The sequence below is a fragment of the Macrobrachium nipponense genome, chromosome 18 (assembly GCF_015104395.2).
Source record: "Macrobrachium nipponense isolate FS-2020 chromosome 18, ASM1510439v2, whole genome shotgun sequence".
NCBI lineage: Eukaryota > Metazoa > Arthropoda > Malacostraca > Decapoda > Palaemonidae > Macrobrachium > Macrobrachium nipponense.
In genome coordinates, this window is record NC_087211.1 from 22264756 (window position 1) to 22287707 (window position 22952).

The 22952-nt window shown below is 42.8% G+C and overlaps 1 protein-coding gene across 3 annotated transcripts in view; it reads left to right on the plus strand.

Moving 5' to 3' along the window:
• LOC135196922 (meiosis-specific nuclear structural protein 1-like) overlaps positions 1 to 22952 on the plus strand; it is a 508419-nt gene that overhangs the window by 20726 nt on the left and 464741 nt on the right. For all 3 annotated transcript variants that reach the window (XM_064223758.1, XM_064223759.1, XM_064223757.1), the window contains exon 2: positions 7595 to 7718. In XM_064223758.1, coding sequence (XP_064079828.1) covers positions 7595 to 7718 — 124 coding nt within the window. The remainder of the gene's footprint in view (positions 1 to 7594; positions 7719 to 22952) is intronic.

The window sequence follows — 22952 nt, forward strand, 5'->3', positions numbered from 1 at the left end:
GTTTTATATTAATTAATTTTAAGAGATATGTATGTGCATATCCATGGATCCCTCCCCCTAATATGTGGGATTCAGCTATGTAACTATGTACTTTGTAAGTTCCATGCATAAAAATTAAATTTTGTTCATGAAGCTTACCTGTCAGATATATATATAGCTATATTCTCCGAAGTCCGACAGAATTTCAAAACTTACGACACACGCAGTGGTCGGCCAGGGGGTTAGTACCCATTCCCGCCGCTGGGAGGCGGGTATCAGGAACCATTCCCATTTTCTATTCAGATTTTCTCTGTCGCCGGTACTGTCAACACCTGTTTTCAGTACCTCCGTCTTAGGATTTTGTAAACTTCATTGCCGCTTAAGTATCCTAATTGTCTTTTGGTTTATTGACTTGGATTTGTGGCTAGGCATACGCTATCATAGATTGATTTGAATTTGGTTTTGATTGACCTTTGCATAAGATGTCTGAATCTAGTTCAGCTAGTTTCAGACTGTGTTGTCTGCAAGAGTAAGGTGAGGCTACCGAAAGCTTCGGTAGATCCTCACTTGGTATGCACGATGTGTACAGGGCATGTTTCTTTATTGAAAGACAGGGGAGGTAGCGGGAGGGCTCTCGACGAACGGGTTGGCTCCCTGCCGCTCTCCCCAGTAGAGTAGGGGGGAGCCCTGCTCGGCCGAGTCTCGGTTGGCCACCAGGCTCGGTTGCGCTCGGCTCTCGGGTCGCGTTCTCCTACCGCTAGTCACCATCCCCTCCCGCTCCGGTGGATTAAGGACCCCGCCGCAGCCAGGTCCGCCTTAGGTTGGTGATCTGCTAGGGAGGCTCCGACCTCCCTACAAGAGTACGCTTGTTGCATGCATGGTATTACATATATGACATCCATTATCTTTAGTTTAAGTTTGGCGGAGTCCCCACTACCCCGCTAGGGATATCCACCAACTTATCCTAGTTTTAAGTTCCTCGACGGCGGAGTTTGATAACTCCGCCGTTTTGTGTTGGTCTCCTCCTGCTCCTCACCCGGTGTTTGTTCGGACTACTCCTCGCTCCGGCGTATGGATTAGGGGGTTATCCTGATTCAGTGACTACATTGTTCTCCGGCATCGCCGGAGACACACTGTTTCAAGCTGTCCTACCGATCCTGTCGGACGACACACCATAATACACGGCCAAAGAGCAGGTAGAGACTGAACCTTGTTACTTATCAACACCGGAACACTCCGGCGTTATGACATATCACAATCACAGACTTAGTCCGGAACGTTAGTGGTGATACTCGTGTATCATTTCACTTGCAGGTCACCCATTGTATGGAGTCAGGCTGTAATGCCGTACTGCAAGACCCCTGTGGGCACGAGGTCTGCCGGACCCACGCCACCTGCGCGATCCGCTTCAACGAGTCCCTGGTATGGCACCATGAGTTGCCTTATATGCTACGAGCTCGTAGACCAAGTCTCCTCTGAGGTAGGTGGCATTTCAAAGTCTGCACAGTAATGCAATGAGTACCAATGACAGCTATATTCTTTGATATGTCCATTAAGTTAAGTTACAGTTTAATTTAAGTAATCTTAAGTATTAATACTAACCCTCTCTTTCAGGGCGCCCAAGCGATCCGAGAGACTGCTCTTGCCACCCTGAAGGCCTGGGTTGGTGGGTTTGGCCGCTATGTCACCAAGGGCCAACCCTGCATCCTCTCCAAGGAGATGGCCACTCTCATCTTCCCAGGTGAGAAGATTACCTCCTATGTGGACCCTGAAGTGGCGGCTCCCCTGATCGCTTCCATCCAGGAGGAAGTTTCGAAGCCCTCAGAGGATGCTGGTACGCAGGAGGTCGCGAAGGAAGTAGCTGCCCTGGACCTAGACCTCGAGCCCATGGCTGTGGAAGGCATGGGCACAGGTAAGAATGTGAGTGAGGCAGGTACTGTAGGGGCTCAAGGGCTTTCCTTGAGCCCATGTAGAGCTTCTTCCCCTTCTACTTCAACCTCTTTCCAGGGATTCACCGGGGGGCTTCAGTCGGTCAGACCGAAGTCCACCTTGGCGATCCCTAGAGTCAAAGGCAAGCGAGACTTTAAAACGCTGCAGAAGTCCCTGTCGAAGAAGTCAGGTACCAGCCTTGCTTGTAAGTCTCTGGCTCACCATCCCGGAGCTGACAAGGCTAAGCTGACTTCTTACTCTAAAGGGTCGAGGTCTAAGTCTTCTAAGGAGAGGGCTCAGCCCTTCCCCTCCGACCCTGAGGCATCCACCTCAATAGGAGCCAGACCCAGGACTCCTAAGGAGAAGGTAGAGCCTTCCCCCTTTGACCCAGACACCTTCTCTGCAAATATTTTGGCCAATATTATGCAGCAGATGGGTAGCATGGTCGGGAACTTGGTACAATCCAAGTTCCAAGGGATGTTTGTACAACTCTCATCTTCTATAGAGGAGTCAGGGCAGTCTATCCAGGCTATCTCAGACAGATTGGTTACCCAGGAGAACCTCATTGCAGGTCTCCGGGAAAATGCTTTGACAGGACTTCCACAGTCCGGCCTGGCAGCTCAGAGCTTGCTGATGCCGAACTCATCTACCCTTCCTGCCTTTACCCCGAACAACCCTTGGAGGATGGCTTCTTATGCTCCTTGTGTGGACGGCATGCTGACGATCGAGGGCTGCGGTCTCAAAGGATTCAGGACTTCGAGTTCCATCCGCAAGGATTACAGCCCCCTTTCGTAGGCTATGTCCGCCTCACAGAAGCAGTTATGAGGAGGGAAGACAAGGTCCCGAAAGAGACGGTAATTCTTTTCCGGGATCAAGCGCAGCAGGCATGGTTGCGTAACCTGGAGGAGTGGCAGTGTACCAATACCAAAGTTACTGCATTTAAGAGCTCCTTCACGATCTTCACCGTTGACGAGGATACACCCATCCCGTTCACATCGAAGGTGGCAGAATTGACTCTGCAAGCTGCGATGAAGGACGAATCCATGCCCCAGCTCCGGGAGACAGAACTGACTTCCCTCCTACTCCCCGGAACTGATGATCACAGGGTAGATCTTCCGGCCACCTTTTCGGTGGGTAAGCTGAAGTTGGACTGCGCCATCACTCTATTCAGCGAGAGATTGCCCAGGCTGTCAGACAACCTTATCCAGACTGAGTATGACGCCAGGATGAGGCTGTGCAGGTCCCTCAACTCGCTAGTTATGATGGAAGTATCGGCTCTAATCTACGGAGAAGAGCCGTTATTCAAGATCATTGCCAAGTCACTTTTGTACTCAATGCAATGTGACTTGTATGATTTCGTCATAGCTAAACGAAATTGCAGGAAACATGTACTGGCAGAGGCCACGATCCGCCATGAGCCTAACAAGCTTTTAGCCTTATCCATTTGGGGCTCTGACCTCTTCCCGGCCTCTGTAGTGAACGAAGTTCACTGCGAGGCAGTGAGGTTCAATCAGAGTCTAAGGGTTTGCTGGGGACTGGTCTCCAAACGGAAACCGGAGTCCGCTGGATCGAATCCCAAGTCGAAAAAGAAGCCTAGGAAATTCCAGCCTTTCCAGTCTCCTCAACAGCAGACTCTAGTACAAGCGGTTCCAGTATCACAAGTACTGCAACCTTCGACGTCTAAGTTGCAGCCACAACAGCAGTTTGTGCTGCTGACACAATCGCCGCAACAGGCACAGGCTTCGACCTCCTACACTGTCTCCCCTGCATACAACCCAGTGTTTGAAAGCCAGTCCTTTCAGACCTTAAACAGGTTTGGCAGTGGTAGCAGAGCTAGAGGCGCCTTCCGTCAATGAGGCGGCGGAAGAGCCTCCAACCGAGGCAAGGGTTCCCGAGGAGGATGTGGTGCCTGCCCTTCCTCAAACCAGTGAGAATCCCCAGGTAGGAGGGAGGCTGTTCCTCTTTCGTCACCGTTGGAGGTTCAGCAAATGGGCCCAAAGCATTGTGTCCAAAGGTATAGGATGGAGTTGGCTCAAAGGTCCCCCTCCATCCAACACCTTTTATCAGCAACCAACAGTGGAATTGGTAGAGTACTCTCAGGAACTCCTTCAAAAAGGAGTAGTGTCATGAGTCAAGCATTTAAAATTTCAAGGTCGCTTGTTCAGCGTGCCAAAGAAAGGCTCAAACAAGCGAAGAATAATTCTAGACTTGTCCCGTCTGAACTTATTCATTCATTGCAACAAGTTCCGGATGCTTACCGTTTCACAGGTGCGGACCTTACTTCCCCGTGGGGCCGTCACCACCTCTATAGATCTTACAGATGCCTGCTATCATGTTCTAGTAGCAAGACACTTCTGCCCGTTTCTAGGCTTCCGACTAGGAAAGCAAGTCTTCTCTTTCAAAGAAATGCCATTCGGGCTCAACGTAGCCCCCAGGATATTTACAAAACTGGCGGAGACAGTTGTTCAAGAACTAAGGTCTCAAGGAATAATGCTAGTAGCTTATCTGGACGATTGGCTCATGTGGGCCACAAGCATCGAAGCATGTCGCAAAGCAACGGTCAAAGTAATCCGGTTTCTGGAACATCTGGGCTTCCAGATAAACTGAACCAAGTCCCGGCTAACACCGGAGTCCCGCTTCCAGTGGTTAGGGATTCAATGGGACTTAAACTCCCACACTCTATCAATTCCGCCGTTGAAGTGGAGAGAAATAGCCAAAGCATCCAGACAATTTCTCAAGTGCAAACAGACGTCCTGGAGGAACCAAGAAAGAATCTTAGGTTCTCTCCAATTTGCTTCAGTAACGGACGTTCTTCTGAAAGCCAAACTAAAGGACATAAACCGGGTTTGGCGTTCAAGAGCAAACAACAGATCCCGGGACAAACTAGCCCCTATCCCAGCGATCTTACGAAAGAGACTCCGCCCGTAGACGGAGATCAAGAATTTGTCAAAAACAATTCCGCTGCAATTCCCTCCGCTGGCCTTAGTGATCCATACAGATGCATCACTAAACGGCTGGGGAGGCTACTCACAGTACAAAAAGGTACAGGGAACCTGGTCCCTACCATTCCGCCAGCTTCATATCAATGTACTGGAAGCTATGGCAGTGTTCCTCACCCTGAAAAAACTTCATCCAGCCAAGAAATCTCATATCAAACTGGTGCTGGACAGTGCAGTTGTAGTACACTGCATCAACAGGGGAGGCTCCAAGTCGAGCCACGTGAACCATGTCATGATAGCCATATTTTCACTAGCAGACAGGAACAAATGACACCTGTCCGCCACTCATCTAGCAGGGGTAAGAAACGTGGTAGCGGATGCGCTATCACGCTCAGTTCCGCTGGAGTCAGAGTGGTCCCTGGACAAGGAGTCATTCAGTTGGGTCTGTCAACTTGTACCGGGGCTTCAGGTAGATCTCTTCGCCACAAAGTCGAACCACAAATTCCCATTTTATGTGGCCCCCAACCTGGACCCTCTGGCCTATGCCACGGACGCCATGGCTATAGACTGGAATGTGTGGAAGAAGATTTACCTCTTTCCTCCAGTGAATCTTCTCTTGAAAGTCCTGAACAAACTCAGGACGTTCAAAGGCCACATTGCTCTGATAGTCCCCAATTGGCCCAAGAGCAATTGGTTCCCACTTCTGCTGGAATTGGGACTCCGACCTCAACGGATTCCCAATCCCAAACTATCACAACTAGTGCAAACGCGGACTGTGTTCGCTTCCTCAGGAATTCAGAAAGCCCTAACTTTATGGACTTCATGAAGTTTGCAGCACAAAGAGATGCTAATATCGATCCCCAGAACATCTTATTCTTAGAATCTGATAGACGGGAATCGACGTTGCGTCAATATGATTCAGCAGTTAAAAAACTAGCTGTATTCCTGAGGGACTCTAATGTACAAACCATGACCACGAATCTGGCCATATCCTTTTTCAGGACACTGTTTGAGAAAGGTTTAGCAGCTAGTACTATTACTACTACTAAGTCTGCCCTTAAGAAGATCTTCCAGTTTGGATTCAAAATAGATCTGACAGATTCATATTTTTCATCTATCCCAAGGCCTGCGCTAGACTCAGACCATCTGAGAGACCCAAGTCTGTGTTGTGGTTTTTAAATGTCCTTAAATTGGCCTCGGACACTAATAATGACTCGTGACTATATAGCTCTCCTGAGGAAAACATTATTTCTGTTAAGTCTGGCCTCAGGAGCCAGGATTTCCGAACTGTCGGCTCTATCTAGAGAATCAGGTCATATTGAGTTTCTCCCTTCAGGAGAAGTGTTACTTTCTCCAGATCGCCAATTTCTAGCTAAGAATGAGGACCCACTGGATAGATGGGCCCCATGGAAAATTCTCCCACTTCCACAGGACCCGTCCTTATGTCCAGTTACTTCACTAAAAACATACGTATCTAAGTAGAACTGCCCTAAGATCTTCAGGCCCTCTGTTTATTAGCGAAAAGGGAGGCACCATTTCCTTAAAAGGAATTAGGCAACAGATTTTATACATTATAAAACAAACCAACCCGCAGTCCTTCCCACGGGTACATGATGTTAGGGCAGTAGCTACCTCTATTAATTATTTTCAACACATGAATATTGATGATCTGAAGAAGTACACAGGCTGGAAATCTCCGACAGTATTCAAACGCCATTATCTTAAGTCCTTAGAAGCCCTTAAATTTCCAGCAGTGGTAGCCGGAAACACGACACTGCTTAACTAGTAGTAAGTAGTTTACTTTATATCTCTCTTTCCTACCTGCCTCGCTAGCATTCTTGCCGTAGCTCAGTCGTCAATGTAGCCATATTATACCTTGGATGCCACATATTGCATATACATGTGATGTTTCCTTTTGTTTTGTATCTAGGATTAGTCACAATTTGCATTTAAACCTTGCTATGTACTCTTAAGTAACTGTAATGTTTCGTATTTTGGTTTAGCATTAAGGTTCCAATTACTCTGTTATTACTTGTTCTGTAACCTTATATTTACATTATAGCAATTAACCTTAATTGTTTTTTATTATCCTATAATGTTACTTGTGTGCTTCCTTTTTTCCAAGCTTGTATGGCCATTTCTTTGGTACTATTTCACGTAGCGACACAGGCTGAGCCCAGAAAAGGGATTTTGATGAAGGAAAAATCTATTTCTGGGCAAGGGCCTGTGTTGCCCAGTGAAATCCCACCCTTTCCTTTTACCCCACCCTTTCTTGGCCCAAGCTTGGGTGCTACCTGCAGGAATGACGTCAGAGGCGCTAGCTGTAACAGTAGCGGGTAGTTGGCCTTAGATCAGCTCCTCTGTAGATGAGGGATATTGAAGAAGGATGAATGTAAATGGCAAAGGACCTCTGGTAGTGGTTTCACTCACCCCAGAAACCATACCGACACCTTAAATAAGATGAGCGAGCCAGAATACTCTGGCTTTTCCATATTAGCTTTTTTCTCTGGTATTATGGCAATATTTATACCTTAGAAATGTGTGCTAAAGGGACATTTCACTGGGCAACACAGGCCCTTGCCCAGAAATAGATTTTTCCTTCGTCAAAATCCTTTTTTTTTTTACCTATGTCAAAATGTGTTTTATTGATACTTTTGTTTTTATGGATTGTTTTCATTTTTTGATATTGTACTTTTATTTTACAGCTCATGTTTATTCCTTAATACTGTATATACTTTATTTTATAGGCGGCAAATTATATCATCAAGTCCAGAATTAAGAGCCCTGGAATCCCAAATTTCTGCTTGTGCTCAGTTACAGTATAATAATGCAGCTGTTGCAGAAAAGGAAGCAAAGGAGAAGGAAAATAAGGTACAGCACTAAATAATTTAGAGCAAAGTTTTCTCAGCTAGATTAATTTTAGAAGTAGTTTTCAGCTAGTAGTTTAGTATAAGTAGTACATTCAATAGTCTTAAATGCTTGCTGACTTTGAAGATTTTTTCTTTTAGAAAAGTTTAAACATTTTGTTATCTTAACCATAGTTAGCTGCATAGTTAGCCAGCCCAAGAAGAGATAGAGAGCCACCTGAAGTAGCTGTTAATGCAGTGTAAGCATAGAGCATGTGTTCATACATGTAAATGAGTACACCCTTCTTGAATTAACAAAGAGCTTACCCCTAGTTACACTTGTGTAACATAATTACCTCACTAGTATTTGATTCGCTGCTAACTTCTGTGAGAGGAGCAGGTGGAATGGGCTTACCGACAAGTTGGCTAGCATGGCAGGTTTGTATATAAGGTGGTCCCCGGGTTACGACGGGTCCGGCTTACGACGTTCCGAGGTTACGACGCTTTTTCTTAAATATTCATTGAAAAATCCGCCCTGGGTTACGACGCTTGTTCCGAGGTTACGATGCTGACGCTCCGAGTTTACAACGCTTTTAAAAAACACATGCTATGATAAGATAAGAATCCTTTATAATTTAGCACAGTTTCTCTCTCTCTCTCTCTTTGTATTTTCCAACGAAAATAATCACTATAATTCTCTCTCTCTCTCTCTCGTCTCGTCTCTCGGCTCTCTCTCTCTCTCTCTCTCTCTCTCTCTCTCTCTCTCTCTATACTACAAAGATGTATGTTTTTTAGTATGATAAATAAATGATTTACTATTTTCAAATATTAATATTAATTTATACAGCAATAATATCAATTCATTGAAGAAAATACCATAGTGAATTAGTAAGATTTTAGCTTATATTTAAAAAATTATGGAAGAATGAAGGAAATCCCAGTCTTCTTGAAGTAACTTCCAGTAACCTTTTTAGAGATCCAGGTACTAAAACTGTCAGCTATATATCAAGTTCTGTGACAGCCAGGAGGGGGAATAGCTGGGGGAGAGCTGCAGTGTTGCAATCACGTGGTCCTGATTCCCCCCCCCCCTCTAATTTCCCCCCCCCCCTCTCTCTCTTCCCAACTCGGTTCTCGTCTCTCTCTCTCTCGTCTCTCTCTCTCGTCTCTCTCTCTCTTCTCTCTCTCTCTCTCTCATTTACTGAGACTCGAGATTTTTTATGTACTTGTACTATTTGTTTTTATACTTTCAAATAATAATAATAATAATAATAATAATAATAATAACTGTAATTACAAAATTCATATGTGATAGTATTTTAAAGAAATACAATACGTACTAATCTATCCATGTCACTTTTAATTAAGGTTAACTTCTCTGTCTCTCTCTCGTCTCTCTCTCTCTCTCTCTCTCTCTCTCTCTCTCTCGTCTCTCTCTCTCTCTCTCTCGTATCTCTCTCTCTCTCTCTCTTTTACCGAGATGAAAGAATTTTTATGGTACTAGTATGTAAAATGTTTATTGATAATTTCAGTTATTTAATAATAATAATAATAATAATAAAACTTTAATTACAAAATTCATAATGGTCGTATTTTAAAGAGATGAAAATGACCTTTCCATTTCACTTGTAAGGATAATTCCTCTTTCTTTACTGAATGAGTGAGAATTTTTATGGTAGATGCACGTGTTTATTATATTTTCAAATAATAATATAATAATAATAATAATAATAATAATAGAAGTAGTAATAATACGATAACTAATTTCAAAGAAAATTCTTCCCTTTGTCTTTTTCTGTATCAATTTCCCCACCTCAACTCGAGTGACACTCAAGCTAACAATGTCCATACAATGGTCAACGAATTTAATGGTTTTTTTTATGTAATCTCTCTCTCTCTCTCTCTCTCTCTTACTGAGATGAGATCATTTTCATGGACGTGTATGTAATAAGTTTTTTTATCATTAATATTTTCCAATAATAATTACTATAAGTACAAAATTCATATCTGAGTATTTTAAATACAATAACAATCATTTCCATTTCTCTCTTTTAAATACTGTAAGGACAACTCTCTCTCTCTCTCTCTTCTCCTCTCTCTCGCTCTCTCTCTCTCGTCTCTCTCTCTGCTCTCTCTCTCTCTCTCTCCCTCTCTATGCTCCATAAGATACTTGTCATACATTTGGTGTTTCTATTTCTTCCTTTTATCTCTCGCTCTCAGCAAAAGAGTTGATAGACAGACAAACATAATTGCACAGTCCTCTCTTTCTCTCTTCTCTGGAGAAATATATGTTTTTAAACATCTAACTTACCTGGTAGTTATATATATATAGCTTAAGTCCCTGTGACGTCACGGCAGAATTCAAAACTCGCGGCAATCGCCGATTGGGTAGTCAGGTGTACCACCTGTGCGCCCTCTATCCAGGTACCTGGAACCATTCCAACTATTCCTCAGATCTTCCCTGCCGCCTTTTCGGCTAACATCGTGGAATTTACTCGCTTTCGCCCGTGTTTTTCGCAATTGATTTGGTGAAGTACACTTTGGCTTTGGCTTTCGCTTGTTGTTGGGTGTATGTAGATCATCTTGATAATGATAATGAATCATAATGAATGATGATGATAAGAGAATGTTTACATTATTGTGACTCTTGCTTATTCTTGATCTCTCTTTCGCATTTTCCAAACATGGCTGACTCGCTCGAGTGTAAGAATGTGAGTGAAGAGCATTAATTCTTGGTTTGTTAAAACCTCGATAGATTCTCGTTAATATTATATAAATTGAGAAGCAAGAGTGATCATTTGCATGATACAGGGAGAAAATGACTGGATAGATATTATTGCTATGTGCGAAATCTTGAAAATAGTAACATCAGGAGAGCGAAGAGTATTATGTCTCGCTCTTCTAGAGATAGTCAGGGAATTAACGATTCTCTTTCCCTTACTAGTGATCCTATTGACCCTGCTTTCATAGTAATAGTTTCTATTCCCCCTACTGATATAAGTGTTGGTCCAACTTTATAGGACATGATAGCGACCATTCAAGCCTTTGGTAAAGGTATAATCCCCTGTGGAAACAGGGAGAAATCGTGGTCGAATGTGAGAGATTTTAGAATCACAAGTTACATTGTTAAAATCAGTGCAAGTGTAGTGGAGGGTGCGACCGCTCGGACCTGTCGTGCTCCTAGTCCTAGGCCTCTTCCAAGCTCACCAACCCCTGTGAGAAGGAATGTCGACCGACGAAGGGAGGTGAGAGGCTTTAGCTACTGAGCGGCCGTCCCCTTGAGTGTACCTGTTGACGATCCCCAGGACGTTCACCCTCGCCATAGGAAAGGCGAGGTAAAAATTATTATGTTTTTTTTTTTTTTTTTTTATTGATACGAGAGATTTTAGCTCCCGAGCAGCCGTCCCCAGGACACTCATACTCGCCATTGGATAGGCGAAGTTAAAGAATTTTCTTCGTCGTCTGACGATGTAGTACCTAGACGAGGCTGGCTTTAAGCTTCGAAATCTAGATCCTCCATAAGAAGGAGATCATGAGTGACGCAAAGCGTCAAGAACTGCCAGGATGTAGCATTGCAGCAGTCCGAAGAGATTTTAGTCCGATTACGAAGACAAAAGGAGGTTGGAGAATGTCAGTTCCCCCACCAAAAGCAGTAAGATGTCGCACAGGCGGCCATCTGCTTCGGTGGCAGACGGAAAGACGTCGGACACGGTTGGTCTTTTTGTCGAAAACAGTAAGATGTCGCACAGGCGGCCATCTGTTTCGGTAAAGGACAGACAGATGTCAGACACTTTTATGCCTTCTGTACATTCTCCTCTTCCTTCTTCGCTTTGGTCTTCGTCTACGGATGATTCATTGTTTGATGTAGATAGATAATCCGTATCTGTGTATATTCAGCATATAGAGAAAAAACTATCTTCATACATGAAGATCTGCCAGATGGCTCGACATGACGCCCAGCGTCAAGTACACAAGCATAGTGACGACGGACGTCAAAGAACCGAACGTCAAGATGATAATGCCGTCAAACGTCAAGTGCTTGAACGTCAAAGTCATATACATCATGACGTCGGTCTCCAACATGACGCCGAGCGTCAAGAGTTGGAGTGTCAAGAGACTCCGAGAGTCAAGAGGATCATGGCGCCGAGCGTCAAGAGAATTATGACGCCGAGAGTCAAGAGTTACAGCGTTAAGACCATAAACATAATGACGCCGAACACCAAAGTGCCGAGTGTCGAGATCCTAAGCGTCAAGATCATAAACATGATGAAGGATCATATACAGCACGATCCCTGACACTAAAGATCCCAACGTCAAGGGGATCATGGCTTCGTCCGAGTAGATCTTGAACGTCAGGATCATAAACAGCATGATCCCGGACACTTGGGCGTCAGGATCATAAACATCATGACGCTGTACACCAAGTATCCATGGGGTCAGGATCATATACAACCGCCAAGGGGATCATGGATCCGACCTTATAGATCTTGAACATCTGGATCATAAAGGATCGTCAGGATCATAACATTATGACGCTGGACACCAAAGATCCATGGGTGTCAGGATCATATACAAACGTCAAGAAGATCATAGAGCAAAGCGTCAATAGCTTGACTGTCAGGATCATATACATCATGACGCCAGACGTCAGCAAGACATCGCTACTTATATTTCAAACAACTAACTCGCCTGGTGGTTGTATGTATGGCTTGCGTCCCTGACATCAGCTATATATATAACTACCAGGTGAATATGTTCAAAAATTTATTTTTATCATGAAAATAACATTTTGATTACATTCAGGAGAAAGGAAACTTGATAACGTCCTTTCTCCTGTGAGTACCTTAGAGCCTGTTTCAGATGAAGAGCATTCAAAGGAACAACATGCTTCATCAGATTTGAAAAGACTTATAAAGGTCTGTATATTGAGATTTTCTAGAGAGCTTTATTCCAGCTACTCCTCGTTCCCCTCCTTCAGAGTTTACGCTTGGGAAAATCGTTCTGTTATGACAAACTTTTGTCTCCCTCTTCCAAGAGAACTCTAAAGGTGATGGATAACTGGAGGCAAACGAAGAAAGAACAAATTAAGACAGTTTTCTCGTTTTCCCCCAGCAAAGTTAGCATCCAGCTCGACTGTATAGCATGAGACGAGAGAAGCTCTTGGCCTTGGAATTCTTTCTTCGACCCAAGGGGACTTCTCGAGTATGGCGGATTCTTTTCGTCGAACAGCTATGAACAGAACAAAGTGCTTTAGTCGACTTCAGAATTAGATCAACTCATCAGAGAAATGTTCAGAGCTTTCGAGTTTTAACTTTTTGGGAACGTAGAGCGTCAAGGTTTTTTCACCTAGACTACAGACGACAATATTCTGAGCAACAGGACGTATGGACTTCAGGACGCCAGGCGTCAAGATTCTGGACGCCAAGACGCTAGGCGTCAAGAACCTAAAAGTCAGGAAGCCGATCGTCAGATTCTCGACGACAGAGCTCCAAAAGTCAAACTGGACTCCAGGACGCCGGACGTTCAAGTATTTGAACAGCAGGATGCCAAATGTCATGAATTATTTTTTCCTTACTTATGAGGTCATACTCATTCATCGGGCCTGTTTTATGCGCCTCTTTCAGCACAAGAGTTAGTGAATGAGGTCTCCTTTGCCTTAACCCAGAAGGCCACGCAGGACTTAATATCGAGAATTCTCGATAATTGTTTTTATGATAATCAGTAACCTCGCAGAATGCTTGAATTCCTGGGATTTCTAGCATTTGCAAGAATATCTACTACTGGAGTAAGAATATCTCTCAGTAGATTACCAACCCTGGAATACACAAGAACGAACCCGAACATCCAGTTTAGATTGAACTTTTGTCTTCAGGGTTTTTTCAATGTTTACTATTGAAGCTTTCCTTAGGGGAAGACTTCTCCTTTACTCTCTTGACTAGAGAAGGAAAGGTGTAGATTTCCAATCCGTATTTTCATTTCTCGAAGGGAAAAGAATTAGGATGGAGGTCGTTTGTACAGAAGCCTACAAATATACGACGGATATTACCCTTGAAACATAATTCTGTTAAGCAGTTGCATTGTCCAGGGGGCAGTCGCATACCGTAGTTAATTCTACGGTTTGTGACCGAGACGACTTGGGTCTTACTAGAACTGCAACTCGGGACTGTCTATCTTCCCAGGAGTTACCAGTTTCGATTTCAAAATACTATGGTATGGTCACGACAAAACCACCTCAGTTTTTTGTATCTACTGAAATCCGTTTCTTTTAACGCTCGATTATTCTACCTGAACGCATTCCTTAGAGGAATGAATTACCTGGCAACTCAGGATAGCAAGTGAGCAGGAACTGATTAGACCGAGACTACAGATTCGGCAACCCAGTACCAGTACCCTACAATGATTGACTACCGAACCTGTTCTCTGTACAACAATATCAGACTTACGTCTCCTTTTTTTTTTTTTTTTTAACGGGGATTCTCGCATACAGGTATGACATCTTCGGCATCCCCTTGGATATTGCGAGAATTTTCAACAGATATATATATTTTGGACTTTTTCATCTTGACGTTTACCGCACAGTAACAGAAGTCTTTACTACTCTCCCGCTGTATTGCATTGCGATAATGCAGAATGTCTCTTCAGACTTCTGAGTTTGTCTGCAAAATAATCTCGTATTCGATAGGGTGCAATTGTTCGTTGTTCACCTCGAATTAACAGATATATACGGAAGACATCACCTTCTCCCCGAACTGCCAGCTCTATTTCCAATTGATCAGCCCATGAGAAGTAGAAATTCCCTGTATTTTCATTACTGGAAACCACCCCGCTTTCATTGCAACTACAACCCCTCACCTTACAGCAATGAAATCGCTGTTAGCGTTTTCAGTCCTTTGTAAGCGGAGGTATGGAACCTTGAGAATCCTTCTCTCGATTCGACTGTAAAGACGTAGGTTGCATTCATTCTCCACCTTCGTCTTCAATGAAACAGTGTTGTTTGCTTCTTAGCTGGGATTCATCTACTAGGGGAATGTCTTGCCATAAAAGACCTCGGTCTCTAAAGGGCAATTGACTTGGCCCTATTGGGCACATGACTTAAGAGAATCATCACCTCGTTAAGGGATTCACTACCTCACTGTCCAGCACCAGTGACAAACAAATAGATAATTTGTATTGTCTCTCGGCATAACCTTTTTTAAAGACAAAAAATCACGTGACTTGCTCGGATGCTTGGACTCTACGCCACCGAACGCAGTCGATAAACAGATCTAGAGCGCCCGAGTCAGTTACGATCTACGCTGTAGACTTAGTAGGTTGTTCCAGATCAATCATTACTTCATCCTAATAGATTGTCCCAGCAACCATACCATGGACATCAGCCATGGAGTGTCGCTGTCCTATCCATTGCCGAGAAGAAGAATCTTCGCTGCAAGGGGATAGGACAATAAGAGACTCTTCGCTGCAGACTGTAAGACAAGTCGTAACATTTCGACCTCGACCATTAAGTGATAAATAAACGTGTTCGGAGAGGTCTTCATTGACAGGAACTTAGACGTGTCTGAATATAAAGATCTCCAAGACCTTCATAGACCCTTCGACATGACTAAAGAAAGACTACAGTCCCCTCCAGCATAGAATCTGGACGTAGTTCTGAAATTTTTCATGAGTGATAGGTTCAAACCTTTACAGGAAACATCATTTAAGGACCTCACCGTATAAAACTCTCTTCTTAGTTGGTCGAGCTACAGCAAAAAGAGTCAGTGAAATCCATGCCTTCAGCAAAGCTGTAGGGTTCAGACAGGGTAATGCTATCTGCTCTCTACAACTGGAATTTCTAGCGAAGAACAAACGCCCTTCTCTGCCCTGGCCCAAATCGTTCGAGATTCCAAACCTGTCGGAGCTCACAGGTAAGGAATTAGAGAGAGTTCTTTGTCAGGTAAGGGTCCTGAAGCATTACCTGAAAAGGAACGAAGCAATTATGTGCCAATTCAGAGGGGCTTGAGTGTTTTGTCAGAAAGCCCTCTCTGCAAATGTCAAAGAATGCGTTTCCCTTTTTCATTAAGAACCTTATGAGGAACCTTATGAGGGAAGCTCATTCAGAATATAGTGAGGCGGATCTCAAACTGTTGAAGGTCAAAGCACATGAAGTTAGAACAGTGACAACATCTGTAGCTTTCAGACAGATCAGATCTTTACAGAGTATAATGGACTCTACTTTCTGCAGAAGTAAGTCAGTGTTTGCCTCACACTATTTGAAACATGTGCAGACTCTTTATGAAGACTGTTGCACTTTAGGACCATTCGTAACAGCGAATGCAGTAGTGGGAGAAGGAGCTACCCCTACAATCCCATAACCTAATACCTTTTTCCTTCCTTGGAACTGTTGAATTTTTATGGTTGTTTGTGGAGACTGGACGCAGGCTTCCACAACCATTGATTTTCAGTCAGGTGGTCATTTTGTTCCTTGGTAGCGCCCGGAACAAAGGTGTTAGATGAGGTCCTGTCACATAGAGGTTATGCACCGGTTGACAGCTCCTTGAGGTCTTCAGCCCCTGGGTGGATCGCTGGATCTCTTAAGGAAAGCAGACATAATGAGGCACGAGATTATTAAAGTCAGCTTCCTTAAACAGGTACGAACCCATAAGTTTGTTTATTAACTCTTATGTCAATTCCAACGATGTTGGCTGTCTCTGACCCTCCACCAAAGGTGTCAATCAGCTATATATATATAACTACCAGGTAAGTTAGATGTTTAAAAATGATATTTTCATATTAAAATAAATTTTTGAACATACTTACCTGGTAGTTATATATATAATTTAATTCCCACCCTCCTCCCCTCTAGAGACTAGGGGCATGGAAGATCTGAGGAATAGTTGGAATGGTTCCAGGTACCTGGATAGAGGGCGCGCAGGTGGTACACCTGACTACCCAATCGGCGATTGCCGCGAGTTTTGAATTCTGCCGTGACGTCACAGGGACTTAAGCTATATATATTTAACCCTTGAACGCCGAATGGACGTATTTTACGTCGAGATAAATTGTCTCTCGGGTGCCGACTGGACGTATTTTACGTCGACATACAAAAGGTTTTTTTTAAATTCGCGGAAAAATACTTATAGGCCTACCAGCCTAAAACTTTTGAATCATGCGCCTTGGGGGATGCTGGGAGTTCACGGATCAAGGCCTTGTTTTGTTTTGAAGCGTGACCCAAGTGCGCATGCGCGATATCCCTTCTTCTCGCTCCAGCCAGCATCAGTAGCGCATCATCCGAGAGCGATCTTTTGTCAGAAGCGTTTTACCCGTCGGAAGGGATCGTGTAAGGTGAGTTTTGGACATGGATGCTGGCGAGGGGCCAAGCACCCAGCATGACCCTGCGCCTCAAGGCCATTCTGTGCGGCCACGTGTGGCTGAAAGTGTTTTAGGAACACAGCGTATGCCTTTGGTTACCCCTAGGAAGCATGTGGGCGTCCTTAGGGGCATAGATGAATATCTATCGGAGCTTGATCGAGAACATGTCGCAAGTCCTCATTTTGATGGCTGATGGTCATCGAGTGATGAGAACATCAGTCCTGATGAAAGCGAGGATGAATATATGCCCCCAATGTCCGTTCGAGGCTCACATCCCGAAAGTGAGCTCGAATTCAGTGGGTTCAGTGCTTACGAGGGGGAATCTGAGGAGGGGGAGGGTGGGGATACGGGGTCAAGTTTTATCGCAGAGGACGATACAGAAAGTGAAGGCCTGAGTGAGGGTGATGGGCCAACGGGGGAGGGTAGAGTGCAATATCGTGCCCGCACCCGTGCGCGCGCACGGGCACGTAGAAGGTCAGCTCGTCGCGCCAGCCAAGGTGAAGGTCAGTCGTCGGAGAGTGACGAGGGGTGGATGGAGGACCCCACCCCTCCTAACATGCACCCCTTCACGGCAACCCCTGGGATCACCGTACCAGTACCCCTGACTGTTTTGGGGTTCATCCAGCTTTTCCTGACGCGGGAATTGCTGGAATACCTGGTACATGAGACGGTGGACTACGCTCGGTACTGCCGGTATGAACTAAGGACGACCTTGTCGTATTACTGGCGGGGTTGCAACCTCATTGACATGGCGCATTTTTTGGGGCTCCACATTTATTTTGGTATGACACCTGCTGCCGACGTCAGGCAATATTGGAGGAGAAATTATTTTTCATGTATGCCTAATGTGCCTGGCGTTATGTCCCATGATAATTTCCTGGCGTTGGACAGGTACTTCAACGCCTTCAACCGAAGGGCCATACCCCGGAATAACAGTGATCGCCTCATTTTAGTGCGCCCAGTGTTGGATTATATCCGTGAGCGGTGTAGTAATCTCGTGATTCCTGGAAAGAACCTGTCTTTGGATGAGGGGATGATGTCTTACAAAGGACGTCTTAGTATAAAAGTGTATAACCCCAAGAAGCCAAAGAAATATGGTGTGAAATTCTTTCTTATTACCGAGGCCAACACTGGATACGTTGTGGACTTTTCAGTGTATTCCGGGGTCTTCTCCACGCTGCGTGACACTGTATTCAATCTTGTGGGACGTTTCCGTAACCAGGGATATCACCTGTTTATGGATAATTATTATAACTCGGTATCCCTGGCCCAGGAACTGTATGAAACAGGTGTTCACGTCAGTGGTACCCTTCGGTTGGTGCGTGGGGCCCCGAATGTCCTCAAGAGGTTCGCTAGTCATCCGCAACCAACCTGGCCAAGCAGGAGAGACAGAGTGGCGGCGGAAGGGCGCTGTCTTCGTCATCTGTTGGAAGGGTGTCCGACTCGTCCCCATGATTACAACGAGTCATGAACCCATCCAAGAAGAGATCGTACAGCGGAAGAAGACACGTCGACAGGGCCGAGTTGTGTTTGAGGAGTTTCGTACTGAGCGGCCTACCATCATTGGGCACTACAACAGGCACATGGGAGGAGTTGATCTCTTTGATCAGCTCATCCAGTATTATCCCTTCGCCAGGAGAACCAGAAGGTGGACACAGAAGCTCCTCAAATACACATCCTTCAGTTGGCCCTCCAAAATGCCTACATACTGTACTGTGGGTACCCCGGTGACAATCTTCCGTGGTTGACCCACATACAGTTCCTAGAGGTAGCCGGGAATGCCCTCATCAACTTCGATCCCGATGAGTGGCCTTCCATAACTGACCCCCTGCCCCGAGCTGCAGATCTGCCCCTAGAGGAAAGGGCAATAGGAGGGCCAACTTCGCTCGACCTGCCGCTGCCCCTGCTGCCGCCGCGGCCCCGTGCTGCCCCCCCTGCTGCCGCCGCCCCTGCTGACGACGCCCCTGCTGCCGCTGCCCCTGCTGACGACGCCCCTCTTGCTGCCGGCCCCGCCATCACCGCTTCTCGTCGGGTAGTGGACCCTGCGTGTCGGCTGCAGCCAGGGGATCACATACTGGAGGCCTTACAAGGGCGAAGGCAGAAACGGTGCCGGGTGTGCCATATGAATGGCAGAAGAGAGACACCCGGTTCTTCTGTCGTCTCTGCAAAATTGCTCTTTGCAGGATAGGGGAGTGTGACCGAAAGTACCACACTAAGGTCATGTATTGGAGCGCGCCCCCTAAACCGACAGCGGATGGCACACGGGGCCGCCGGGTCCATCAGCAGTAAGGGCGCGCGTCTCCCTCCTCCACCTGTACCTCGTCATGTCGAGTGGAAAAAAATGCAAGACTCTTCAATGGAGGAGGGAGAAAACAAGAATAGAACGAAGAGTCAGGATTACAAGTGAGTATTCTGCATTTATTTTATATTTATTTTTATATTTATTACAATTTTTTATATATCCGAATCTGTGCATGATAAAATAATAATAAGATATTTCATTGTATGCGAGAGAAGTCAACCTGCATTCCTATTATTTATGTATTGGTACCAGAATCGAAGAATGTAATATATATTTTTACGTATAAATATATATATTTAGATAGTATATATATATATATATTATATATATATATATATATATATATATATTTATATATATTATATATAATATATTATAATATCTATGTAAATTATATATATGACTATAATATCTATATATATATATTTATATATATATTGATATATAATATATTATATAATATATTATATTAGATATATATTATATAATTATATAGTCTATATATATATATATATATAATATATAGATATTTATTTAATAAATATTGTTTTTTTTTTGGGTAAGCAAATTACTTACCGTCGTAGTAATATTCAATCATTTACCTTCACTTTAAAACAAATTGCAAGTCTCTAGAACAATATCTCGATTTATGGTGAATATTTGAAAAAAATATTTTTATTCTGTCCGCGCGCCGATTCTCGGCAGCGAATCTCCGAAATGCGTAGGTCACATTCTCCTAATATTTGTGCCTTTTCATATTACGCTTATTTTTTAGACTTTTTATATATGGGAAATGTGCGCAAAAACATGCACAATATAACAAAAAATATTGGAAGGTTGTAGGCATTTCTCATTTTTGAAATATTTGCATATAAAGTACGATAAGTACGAAAAAAACTACGATCGGTCAACTATGACTCAACCGAAATGGTAAAAAAAACGCATTTGTAACATAAAAATCTTACAATCTAGTAATATTCAATCATTTATCTTCACTTTAAAACATATTGCAAGTCTCTAGAACAATATCTCTATTTATGGTGAATTCTTGAAAAAAATATTTTTTTCCCCTCCGCGCGCCAATTCTCGGCCGAAAATCTCCGAAACGCGGTCACATACTCCTAATATTTGTGCCTTTTCATATTACGCTTTTTTTAGAGGTTTATATATGGAAATGTGCGCAAAAACATGCATAATATAACAAAAAATATTGGAAGGTTGTAGCATTTCTCATTTTTGAAATATTTGCATATAAAATACGATAAGTACGAAAACTACGATCGGTCAACTTTGACTCAACCGAAAAGGGAAAAAAATCCATTTGTAACATAAAAATCTTACAGTCTAGTAATATTCAATCATTTATCTTTATTTTAAAACAAATTGCAAGTCTTTAGAACAATATCTCGATTTATGGTGAATTTTTGAAAAAAATATTTTTTTTCCGTCCGCGCGCCGATTCTCGGCCGAAAATCTCCGAAACGCGTAGGTCACATTCTCCTAATATTTGTGCCTTTTCATATTACGCTTTTTTTAGAGGCTTATATATGGAAATGTGCGCAAAAACATGCACAATATAACAAAAAATATTGGAAGGTTGTAGCATTTCTCATTTTTGAAATATTTGCATATAAAATACGATAAGTACGAAAAAAACTACGATCGGTCAACTTTGACTCAACCGGAAAGGTCAAAAAACGCATTTGTAACATAAAAATCTTACAGTCTAGTAATATTCAATCATTTATCTTCATTTTAAAACAAATTGCAAGTCTCTAGAACAATATCTCGATTTATGGTGGATTTTTGAAAGAAATATTTTTTTTCTGTCCGCGCGCCGATTCTCGGCAGCGAATCTCCGAAACACGTAGGTCACATTCTCCTAATATTTGTGCCTTTTCATATTACGCTTTCTTTAGAGTTTTATATATGAAAATGTGCGCAAAAACATGCACAATATAACAAAAAATATTGGAAGGTTGTAGCATTTCTCATTTTTGAAATATTTGCATATAAAGTACGATAAGTACGAAAAAAACTACGATCGGTCAACTTTGACTCAACCGAAAAGGTCAAAATACGCATTTGTAACATAAAAATCTTACAATCTAGTAATATTCAATCATTTATCTTCACTTTAAAACAAATTGCAAGTCTCTAGAACAATATCTCGATTTATGGTGAATTTTTGAAAGAAATATTTTTTTTCCGTCCGCGCGCCGATTCTCGGCCGAAAATCTCCGAAACGCGTAGGTCACATTCTTCTAATATTTGTGCCTTTTCATATTACGCTTTTTTTAGAGGTTTATATATAGAAATGTGCGCAAAAACATGCACAATATAACAAAAAGTATTGGAAGGTTGTAGCATTTCTCATTTTTGAAATATCTGCATATAAAGTACGATAAATAGGAAAAAAACTACGATCGGTCAACTTTGACTCAACCGAAATGGTAAAAAAACGCATTTGTAACATAAAAATCTTACAGTCTAGTAATATTCAATCATTTATCTTCACTTTAAAACATATTGCAAGTCTCTAGAACAATATCTCGATTTATGGTGAATATTTGAAAAAAATATTTTTATTCCGTCCGCGCGCCGATTCTCGGCCGAAAATCTCCGAAACGCGTAGGTCACATTCTCCTAATATTTGTGCCTTTTCATATTACGCTTTTTTAGAGTTTTATATTATGAAAATGTGGCGCCAAAAACATGCACAATATAACAAAAATTATTGGAAGGTTGTAGCATTTCTCATTTTTTTTATATTTGTATATAAAAAAAAATTTTAAACAAAAATTCGACATTCGGTTAACTTTAACTCGTTCGAAATGGTCGAAAACTGCATTTGTAAGCTAAAACTCTTACAGTATCGTAATATTCCATCATTTACCTTCATTTTGAAACAAATTGCAAGTCTCTATAACAATATTTCGATTTATGGGTGAATTTAAAAAAAAAAAAAAAAAAATTTTTTACGTCCGCGCGCTACGAATTTATGCATCATTTTGTTTTGTATATATTTTCTCTGTGTTGCTTTTATTCGTTTTACAATGTGTTATATACCAAAATGATCGCAATTTAGTTCACATTACAGACAAAAAAAAAAGTAACTTGTTACCTCTAACCGTTTTGCGCACAGCGCGATTTGAATACAATTATATAGAAATTTTGTTTTTTTTTTTGTGCTATCATATATCGCATTATTTATATATGATAATGATAATTTTTTTCATTTCTGATGGTTGCATACTAAACTTCAAGCAATGACAAAAAAGGAGCCAAAAATGAACTCTTAATCTTGAAAACTAAGCGCGCTGTGATTTTTTGAAAAAAATATTTTTTCCGCTTCCGCGCTCACTCTCAAACCCCTCCGGCACACGGGAGTCATTTTTTTATTTACCACTCTGGCGTTAGAGGGATAACTACCAGGTAAGTATGTTCAAAAATTTATTTTAATATGAAAATATCATATTTATGGGAGGGGGAAAAAGTTGCCTACAGACGTTCATTTCAATCTATTGAAACCTAAGGAGTTATTTCTCTCTCTCTCTCTCTCTCTCTCTCTCTCTCTCTCTCTCTCTCTCTCTCTCTCTTGTATTTTAATGA